At 45.0% G+C, this 11,343-nt stretch overlaps 1 protein-coding gene across 3 annotated transcripts in view; it reads left to right on the top strand.

The window, feature by feature from the left end:
• Nucleotides 1-11,343, top strand: part of EPHA6 (EPH receptor A6) — a 714,887-nt gene that overhangs the window by 697,573 nt on the left and 5,971 nt on the right. For all 3 annotated transcript variants that reach the window (XM_069945438.1, XM_069945437.1, XM_069945439.1), the window contains one exon: nt 4,893-5,086. In XM_069945438.1, coding sequence (XP_069801539.1) covers nt 4,893-5,086 — 194 coding nt within the window. The remainder of the gene's footprint in view (nt 1-4,892; nt 5,087-11,343) is intronic.

Below are 11,343 nucleotides of genomic sequence, written 5' to 3'. Positions count from 1 at the left end.
CTATCGCTGTTGTGATCGTGTCATTTTAACATGTTAAACGACAATGATCAATCGACAGTTGGACGATCGTTGCCTTTTAACATTCGATATTAAACCAAACAGTATTCGACCAAGTACGGCCAAAAATCGTTTAGTGTAATAGAGTCTATAGTCACACTTTAACATAGACTAAAGCAATCATTAAGGGTCCGAACACCCAGACCCCACTGAACAAAACTTTTACCATGTCTCTAGGACACAGGTGTCAAACTTGCGGCCCTCTAGCTGTTGTAAAACTACAATTCCCTTCATACTAGCACAGCTAAAGCTCCTGCTCTAGAACATGTCAAAAAGTTTTCAAATTGCAGAAACACCTCAACAATAAAGAATATTGTCCAATACCAATAAGGAGGTGTCGCTGCCATCTTGGTCACAGGGGCCATAAATAGTTGTGCAAAAACCTTATAAAGTGAGTGCGACAAGTTTAAAAGAAATACATTTATAAACGTAAAAGTCTGCTTACCCTCCCACTCACTGATAGGTACATAAAAGGTCCTTTCCATTAGAAGACATAAGAAAAAAAAATATTCAAGGGTTAAGGAAAAACACTTTAGTTCTCACTTAAGAATAAACTGTTGTGAAGAGTAAAAGTAGAAGACTCCACTTACAGGTACTGTATGGCGCCTGGCAAACATTTCCAATAATTTTTTATCTGCGCTAAACAAAAAGTTGAGGCAAAGTACATTTATCATTCGAAACAATTCTAAAGACTTCTTTCAATCTGTAAGTGAATGTTTAAATTAATGCGCGCCGTACAACTCACCGATTTTCCGAGAGGAAAAAAAATAAAATAAAAAAAAATAAGAACAGCTAATGGATTTCAAACAATGCTGACATAATTGCTCGGGAAAATTGAACAAAGAGCATGGCAGGCTTTTCGTAAGTGCGGTGTCTCCCAAGAGTAAGAACAGATCCAAAGGGAATGTCACTGCATTGTTCAAACTGATGGCGAAAAAGAAAGTCTAACAATTTCTTCTCAATTTATTCATCAAAAGCTTTTTTTTTGCAGTTAAATCTACAATAAACGCCTCCAGAGAGTGCGGCACGCGGCGTGCGGAGTAGTTATGAGGAGATAATGGAATTACTTGGTAAATGAACTCTAGGACCATTGGGTTTCACTACTCAGTGCCATTGTTATACATAGATGTTGTGGCATTGTAGTTATTAAGCCGGAAAGGAAAATACTTTTTTTTTTTGCAGCTGGGTATGAATTGCTATTATATCACTTCTAGCACTCGATGGATAATCATCTCGCCCTTATACACAACACTGGCATTATGCCGTGAATACGATTAACATATAAAGCTCTGTTGTATTCCCTTTGGGATCTGCTAGAAGAATGGGATTTACCCTGTACCTACCGAGCATCCAGTGTGAGAGCCGTGCTCCTTCATATCTCATTGTCCATGGAATAGTAATAGTTCACAATGCTATAATGAAGTGATTACATGTATAAATACCTCCATGTAGTGATTATAGATTGGGCTTTTATAGTTGCGCTGTGTTTACTTAGTTTTCATGCAAATATATATATTGTGGCTCCATGTATGAGCCTTATGTTTATTGTCAAGGATGCTTGTAGAATTTTGAGCAGAGAAGTCCTTTTACCAAAGTTGTTTAGTCTTTTATATGTTTGTGGAGCTCAGCTTCTACAATGAGACTGGTAAGGCTGGATTCACACTATGTTTTTGCAGTTTTTTTTCCCATCTATTTAAAGCAGCAAGTAAGGGAGAGAAGTGCATAGCCACAGGGGCGGTCTTGACATTTCTGGGGCCCCAAGTGAAGTCATGTCCGGGCCCCCCTCCCCTTCCTCCAGTATTCCTCTTATAACCCTCCTACCACCATACAGAGATTACATATTGCCTCAAAACTGCTCTGAACAAAACAGAAAGATATCACCAATGATGCCATTACATAATACTGCCACACTATGACCCCTATCAATACAAGCCTATAACAGAGTGCAGTTACATCCAGTCACTCACAGGGGGCGTCTTCTCTGATCAAGGTCTTTTACTTCTTTTTTTCTCTCTCCATACAGCCTGGGCCACCTTGAAGTCTTCTCCCGGCTGTGAATCCTCTCTCCAGAATCTGTCAGAGAAATATTGCCCCCAAAAATTTAAGGTGTCACTGTGCCCCCACTTAAAGGGGTATTCCCCCCAAGAGCTAAAAAAATGAAATGCTCCCAAACCTAGCTGGTCTTACTCACCAAGTCCCCCTGAGTATTTTGAGCCGTCTCCCATCTTTCTAGCTGCTGCCGTTCTCAAGTTACAAGTTTTTCTAAAAGCTGATCTATATCCAAGATAGGAAACTACATTTCCCATCATGCAATGCTTCTGCCTGATGATGGTGAAGTAGCAGAGCTGAGACAATGAAGGAGATGATGACGGCGTAGCAGAGCTGAGTTGGCGGTGACGGCGTAGCAGAGCTGAGTTGGCGGTGACGGCGTAGCAGAGCTGAGTTGGCGGTGACGGCGTAGCAGAGCTGAGTTGGCGGTGACGGCGTAGCAGAGCTGAGTTGGCGGTGACGGCGTAGCAAAGCTGAGTTGGCGGTGAGGGCGTAGCAGAGCTGAGTTGGCGGTGAGGGCGTAGCAGAGCTGAGTTGACGGTGACGGCGTAGCAGAGCTGAGTTGGCGGTGACGGCGTAGCAGAGCTGAGTTGGCGGTGACGGCGTAGCAGAGCTGAGTTGGAGGTGACGGCGTAGCAGAGCTGAGTTGGCGGTGACGGCGTAGCAGAGCTGAGTTGGAGGGGACGGCGTAGCAGAGCTGAGTTGGAGGTGACGGCGTAGCAGAGCTGAGTTGGGGATGACAATGTAGCAGAGCTGAGTTGGCGGTGACGGCGTAGCAGAGCTGAGTTGGCGGTGAGGGCGTAGCAGAGCTCAGTTGGCGGTGAGGGCGTAGCAGAGCTGAGTTGGCGGTGAGGGCGTAGCAGAGCTGAGTTGGCGGTGACGGCGTAGCAGAGCTGAGTTGGCGGCGACGGCGGCGATTGCGGGGGGCGGAGCTAGCCGCGGGCGATTGCGGGGTGGGGGAGCTAGCCGCGGGCGATTGCGGGGGGGCGGAGCTAGCCGTGGGCGATTGCGGGGGGGCGGAGCTAGCCGCGAGCGATTGCGGGGGGCTGAGATTGCGGGGGGGGGGTTATGCTGAGCTGCGGGATGCCATGGGTGATGGGGGGGGGGGCTGTGTGCTGCGGGTGAGTGCTGGATGGTGCCGGGAGGCTCCGGACACAGGGGGGTGAGCTCTGGGCTGGGGGTGACCGGGTGGCTGCTGTTAGAGAGGGATGTAGTCAAAGCTGCGCTGATCACTGTCTCCCTCTGTAACAGCAGCCGCCCCATCAGTGTTCTCACTTCACTGTGCTGGGACTGAGGACACGTGATGCCGACACGGAGGGTGGGGGGCAGGAGCAGGGAGCGTGTCGGTGTGGACTGAGGTCTGATGATTCTCTGCAATCCGTGGGGGTGAATGCAGCTGGATAACAGCAAAACTGTGCAGAATCCTTAATAACTTTATATTGGAAAGATGGAAAGCTACGGGTGGGCAGCATATTAATGGAAAAATAATTTTGGGGGGAATACCCCTTTAATATTTAGGTTTTTATAGCCCCCCTGTGCGCCCCCCCCCCCCCCCCCCCCCCCCCGGTTATATAGACCCTCGCTATGTGCTCCCCCTCCCATATAGTATATAACACAAGAAAAAACAAACACTTATACTCACCTAGGTAGGTCCGGGCGTCTCCTCTTCTCTTCACTCTTGTGACTGACAGGGAGGGAGCCTCCCTGGCTCTCACCCTGTCAGTGCCGCTGCTGCCTGCAACTATGTGCGCTCGTTATGAGCGCACATAGTTACAGTTAAGATCGCAGCAGCAGGGCAGCGGCCTTGGGCACCAGTGTGGGGCCCCCCTGGATGTCGGTGGCCCCACGCAATTGTGTGGGATGCTTGGTGCCCAAGATTGCTACTGCATAGCCATGTGCTTCTCCCGATCTTTTGATCAAACCTATTCATGTGTCTGTGTGACAGTAATTTGAGCGTTCAATACTAACATAATAAAAAGTAATAATGTATGCAGCTGGTTGACCTTCTAAATGCATAAGCAGAGCTTTATTTTATATGTTAAGGGGATACTTTGAGGCTATGTTCACACACATTGTCTTTTTGGCTTTCATTTTGGGTCCATGTAACCGCCGTCTTTTTAAAATGAAGCCCAATATTGTACAATTAACAGCCATAATTATGAAATAACGCCCCAAAAAGATGGTGTGTGAACATTACCTCAGAGCGTATGGGTCTTTTTAAATTACCCAATCTGATTGGCCTGTGACCGATAGCAATTAATTTTACAGCTGTATAAGTACCAATCATTCGGGTTTGGATGAAACCAAGCGTGCTCGAGGTTCACTCATCTCTAACCTTGACTACACCTCTGTACTATATTACAGGCTGGTATTTTGGACCTGTACAAGCTATGTTATGTATTACTGTATATTGGCAAAGGTGCTCAACTTTTACAAGTCAATTATTTATTTTCTGTGGGGGAGATTTATCAAAAATGGTGTAAAGTGAAACTGGCTCAGTTGCCCCTAGCAACCAATCAGATTCCACCTTTCATTCCTCACAGACTCTTTGGAAAATGAAAGGTGGAATCTGATTGGTTGCTAGGGGCAACTGAACCAGTTTCACTTTACACCATGTTTGATAAATCTCCCCCCATGTGTATGAAATATACGAAGGTGTTATAGCATGGACATATCCTTTATGTTGTGTAGAGGGTTATAAAAGATAAAGGAAATGTCCGCTTGGGTTCCGTCAGGACGGCCTATGTCCTTTAAATCATATGATATGTATGTGTTATTATTTTTAGGTCATCCTGTCCATAGAAGAAGGTTATCGCCTCCCGGCTCCGATGGGTTGTCCAGTCTCTCTTCACCAGTTAATGCTTCACTGCTGGCAGAAAGAAAGGAATCACCGACCCAAGTTCTCAGACATTGTGAGCTTTCTAGACAAGCTCATCCGCAACCCCAGCACCCTTAATATACTTGTTGAAGATATTCTGGGGTAAGGAAGGACTCCTTGTCTCTAAATAACATGCACACAAAAGAGCAATAAAAAATACCAGTCCATAAAAATGTTTCTGTAAAACTAGGGGGGAAAAAAACGCAACGTTGTGAATTTTTTTTTTGCAGAAATCAATAGTCCAGGCGATTTTAAGAAACTTTGTAATTGGGTTTATTAGCTGAAAAATGAATTTTTATCATGAAAAACCAGTTTGAAGCTCTTCCCCCTGTCTTCATTGTTCTCCTATTGAGAGAGAGAAAAAAGACACCAAAACAGGACAACAAAGAGTTAATTAAAAGCTACATTACCCTCTGTCCTCTCTTCTCTCTCCTCTGATGTCACCACTGACCTATCTGACCTCTGAATAGCTCCCCCGTTGAGGAATCTTTTGTTCTCTGTTTTTTTGCTGCTAACATTTCTCCTTCGTCTCTTTCCCCCCCTTCCCTCTTAGAACAGACAGGACACGTCTGATTAAGATTTCCTGATTCTGAACAGTGGATGACAGAAAGGAGAGGAGAGGGGGACCTGGGAAAAGGCTTTTTAAATGCAGATAATGGCAGATTTGCATAATAAACCCAATTACAAAGTTTCTTAAAATCGCCTGGACTATTGATTTCTGCCAAAAAAAATTCACGACAGTGACTCTTTAAGTAAATGGCAGCTAAGCTGCAGTAACCAGGCCCGGCCACAACACAGTGAATGGATATAGCTGCATCCGGCTCTATTCACTGAGCCCTGGGTGCCTGCACACCATAGATTAGTGACTGATGACCTATCCTGTGGATAGCTCTATATCTCTTCAGTATATTTTGTGCCATGAAAAACTATTTCATGAGAATTAAAATACGACTAACAGTATGAGCCAAACCTAATGGTTACACTGCTTAAACGGGTAGTTGAACAATAAATAAATATATATATATAATGTATATATAATCAACTGGTGCAAAAAAGCGCCAGAGATTTGTAATTAACTTTATTAAAACATCTCAAGTCTTCCAGTACTTATTAGATGCTTTATGCCCTGTAATAAGGAGTATTCTTTCCAGTCCAGCAGGAGAGGGTTTTCTATAAAAAATTGCTACTTGCATGGAAAGTTCCTGACATGGACAGAGGTGGCAGCAGAGAGCACTGGGTCAGACTGGAGAGAATACAGCACTTCCTGCAGGGCATTCAGCAGCTGATAAGTAATGGAAGACTGGAGATTTTTTTAATAGAAGTAAATTACAAATCTCTGGCACTTTCTGGCACCAGTTGATTTGAAAGAAGAAAAAAAGTAACTACCGCTTTAATAGGTCAGACATGGACTTACAGGCTAGCTACCTATAGATGTAATAAAAGAGACTGTTGTACTTCCTTGTAGTGGAGAGCTAATTTGCATAATTTTTTCCCAGGGAGCACTGCCTGTAGGACTCTACACTAGCTAAGGGTCCTATTACACGGAGCGATATTTAACGACTAACAATAAACGATCACAAACGAGATTGTTTATTGTTAACCTGAAATCGTTCACCATATTACACAGAACGATGGTCGTTAGTTACAATCGTTATTGCGATCGTTACTATAAAAGTTCACTCCTTCCGATCCGAGCAAAACAATGAACAATGTGCAATTACACTGAACGATTAGCGAAAAAATGTGGAACTTGAGCGAACGAATGTGGAATTACCGCGAACGATTACCGATAATTTTAGGTTCAGATCTAAATCAACGACCAACGGCCTACGAACGATTTTTCCATCGCTGCCTGCAATTACACAGAACGATTATCGTTTAAATTCGAACGATTTAACGATTTTTCGCAGGATAATCGTCCTGTGTAATAGGACCCTTATTCTCCACAAGGAAAACTAGTACCTTATATCGTACAAAGGTAATACTACTAAAAAAGAAGGGTCATAAATTTGCAAACAGCTTGTGGATTCAGGACCATCCTCTTAAATACAAATAATAATAATAATACAATGTCCTTATTACGCCTATGATGAGATTTATCAGCTCGCCGTGTAGATGATGAAGGGAGTCCCACCAAATAACACGCTAAAGTATAGCAAAGGGCATCGGAAAACAGATCACAGGATCACCATCATTAAATTCAAAGTACTCTGACCTATGAGCAGGGAAATCAGTCATAGAATAATAAAGAGAAGCCTCGACTAATATAGCCGCTATTAATCGCCGTGCGTAATAGCGGCCGGTGATGAAGAGGAGGCTCTTGGCTGAGTGACTTGCGTGTGCCCTCTGTTCTATGGCAACGTTATTTATTTGGGTCTTAAACCGGCCATTGCAGAAGCAGAATACGGCGGAGGTTTTTAGCTCATTTACTGCACGCTGTTATCCGGAGAGATCGCTTCATCATCTTAATCACCGCTATCTTTTACAATAACGCAATCCTTTCAAGTATGAGCAGTGTCCATTATATGCTGTGAGCACATCTGTCTATGGAGCAGAAGACTAAGCTTCACCTGATAAATTGTCACTGCTGGGTTAGTGGTCGGGCGCCTTCTGTTCCTGTATCATCACTTCTTCCCATTGTTCTGCACTACTAACCTACTTGCCAGCAAAGGAAACCTAATTATAGAATAGTTAGTTTGGAAATTAGCACCACATGGGAGGTCCTCTGGAGTTCAACAGCCATGCTGGTATTAAAGGGGCACTCCAGGTAAAACTGAGCTATGCCTAGTACAGGCCCTATTGGACAGGGCATGAAACGGATTAAGGGTAGCTTCACACGTACCAAGTTTGCAGTGAAATCCACTGCGGATCCTGGTAATGTGAAGTTGAATGGGGTTACATATCTGCAGCAGAATTTTTATTCCGCTGCCAGTATGTGACCCGGCCCCTTTAACCCCCTGCAGCCCGGAGCATACATTATCTGCTCGGTGCCCCGGCTGTATGTGAGGCTCCCGGCTCCCCAACAGCCAATCTTTGCTGCCATGCACTGATTTGCTGATGGGGAGACGGACAAGGAGCAGGTGTTTTCCCACTCGGCTGATTGTTAAAACTTTTACATGGGCCAATTATCAGTTGAATCAGGGTTAATACCAACTCTAGGGCCTAACTAGGGCCTTAAAGGACAACTCCGGCGGGACCCCCCAAAAAAAAAAAACACAGACACACACAGACACCATACTCACCATCCCTCCGGTGACGATCGCCACGCCATTCGCCCACCGTCCGCCTCACCGTCACCTGCGTCCGCCGTCCAGCGATGTCTCCTTCTTCCGGGTCCATGAGAGAGAAAAGGCTGCCAGCGCGCTTGCGCACCGGCAGCCTTTTCATTGGCTGGAGCGCATCACATGGCTTCCAGCAAGCTCAGCCAATCAGGGCTGAGCAAGCTGGAAGCCATGTGATGCGCTCCAGCCAATGAAAAGGCTGCTGGTGCGCATGTGCACCAGCAGCCTTTTCTCTCCCATTCACTCTCAATGAAGACGCCGAGGAGGAAGAAGACCCGGACCGCCCCCAGCTCTGACATCACCCGACACCAGAGAAGAGGACCGTGACGACCGTAATAGGTAATGTATATATTCTTTAACTTCCGGGGTGGGGGTCGGGGGTCGGAAAGTGGGGGAAGGGGGCCAGACCGGGTATTTAACCACATTACAAAGTTATATAACTTTGTAATGTGTGTTAAATAAGCCAAAAAAAATTTTCGCCGGAGTTGTCCTTTAAGCCATAGCAGTGTCTATTATACAATAATTATACAATAGTAAGGTATTACCAAGTCATCTGTTATTCTATATCATAAAAATCAAAGTCTGTCTGTCTGTCTGTCCTTCTGTCTGTCTGTCTGTCCTTCTGTCTGTCTGTCTGTCTGTCTGTCCTTCTGTCTGTCTGTCTGTCTGTCTGTCTGTCCTCTATAGACTTCCAAACGCCTGAACCGTTTGACCCCAAATTTGGCACACAGATACATTGGGTGCCCGGAAAGGTTATTGCGAAGGTCCCGTCCCCGCCAGATGTACAGGAGGGGAGGGGGAGGGGGAAGAGCGGCGCCCCATAGAGATGAATGGGAAAATCTCCTCACTGCACACACAGGTGATATAATTAGCTGCAGCAGACACGGCAGTTGGAGCCTTAGCAACCAATAGGATTACTGCTTTCATTTTCACAGGGAGCAATGGTTGCTAGGGAAGCTGCCTCACAACATCCACAGTAATAACTGGTAGACCCCCTACTCCATCTATACAGTACATGTATACAGGACCCCCTACTCCATCTATACAGTACATGTATATACAGGACCCCCTACTCCATCTATACAGTACATATATACAGGGCCCCCTACTCCATCTATACAGTACATGTATCCAGGACCCCCTACTCCATCTATACAGTACATGTATATACAGGACCCCCTACTCCATCTATACAGTACATGTGTATACAGGGCCCCCTACTCCATCTATACAGTACATGTATACAGGGCCCCCTACTCCATCTATACAGTACATGTATACACAGGACCCCCTACTCCATCTATACAGTACATGTATACACAGGACCCCCTACTCCATCTATACATTACATGTATATACAGGACCCCCTACTCCATCTATACATTACATGTATATACAGGACCCCCTACTCCATCTATACAGCACATGTATACACAGGACCCCCTACTCCATCTATACAGTACATGTATACACAGGACCCCCTACTCCATCTATACAGTACATGTATATACAGGACCCCCTACTCCATCTATACATTACATGTATATACAGGACCCCCTACTCCATCTATACAGTACATGTATATACAGGACCCCCTACTCCATCTATACTGTACATATATACAGGACCCCCTACTCCATCTATACAGTACATGTATACAGGACCCCCTACTCCATCTATACAGTACATGTATATACAGGACCCCCTACTCCATCTATACAGTACATGTATATACAGGGCCCCCTACTGCATCTATACAGGACATGTATACAGGACCCCCTACTCCATCTATACAGTACATGTATATACAGGGCCCCCTACTCCATCTATACAGTACATGTGTATACAGGACCCCCTACTCCATCTATACAGTACATGTATATACAGGGCCCCCTACTCCATCTATACAGTACATGTATATACAGGACCCCCTACTCCATCTATACAGTACATGTATATACAGGACCCCCTACTCCATCTATACAGTACATGTATACAGGACCCCCTACTCCATCTATACAGTACATGTATATACAGGACCCCCTACTCCATCTATACAGTACATGTATATACAGGACCCCCTACTCCATCTATACAGTACATATATATACAGGACCCCCTACTCCAACTATACAGTACATGTATATACAGGACCCCCTACTCCATCTATACAGTACATGTATATACAGGACCCCCTACTCCATCTATACAGTACATGTATATACAGGGCCCCCTACTCCATCTATACAGTACATGTATATACAGGACCCCCTACTCCATCCATACAGTACATGTATATACAGGACCCCCTACTCCATCTATACAGTACATGTATATACAGGACCCCCTACTCCATCTATACAGTACATGTATATACAGGACCCCCTACTCCATCCATACAGTACATGTATATACAGGACCCCCTACTCCATCTATACAGTACATGTATATACAGGACCCCCTACTCCATCTATATAGGACATGTATATACAGGGCCCCCTACTCCATCTATACAGGACATGTATATACAGGACCCCCTACTCCATCTATATAGGACATGTATATACAGGGCCCCCTACTCGATCTATAAAGTACATGTATATACAGGACCCCCTACTCCATCTATATAGGACATGTATATACAGGGCCCCCTACTCGATCTATAAAGTACATGTATATACAGGACCCCCTACTCCATCTATACAGTACATGTATATACAGGGCCCCCTACTCCATCTATAGAGTACATGTATATACAGGGCCCCCTACTCCATCTATACAGTACATGTATATACAGGGCCCCCTACTCCATCCATACAGTACATGTATATACAGGGCCCCCTACTCCATCTATACAGTACATGTATACAGGACCTCCTACTCCATCTATACAGTACATGTATATACAGGGCACTACAGGTATACCAAACTGTGACTGGGTAACACTGCCACACCAGACCTGACCAATACCGCCATACTGTGACTGGATAACACTGTCATACCAGACCTGACCAATACCGCCATACTGTGACTGGATAACACTGTCATACCAGACCTGACCAATACCGCAATACTGTG

This window comes from Dendropsophus ebraccatus, chromosome 11, assembly GCF_027789765.1.
Source record: "Dendropsophus ebraccatus isolate aDenEbr1 chromosome 11, aDenEbr1.pat, whole genome shotgun sequence".
Classification (NCBI taxonomy): domain Eukaryota; kingdom Metazoa; phylum Chordata; class Amphibia; order Anura; family Hylidae; genus Dendropsophus; species Dendropsophus ebraccatus.
Note: the sequence above shows the minus strand (reverse complement) of the source record. Positions and strands in the feature narration are given on the sequence as shown.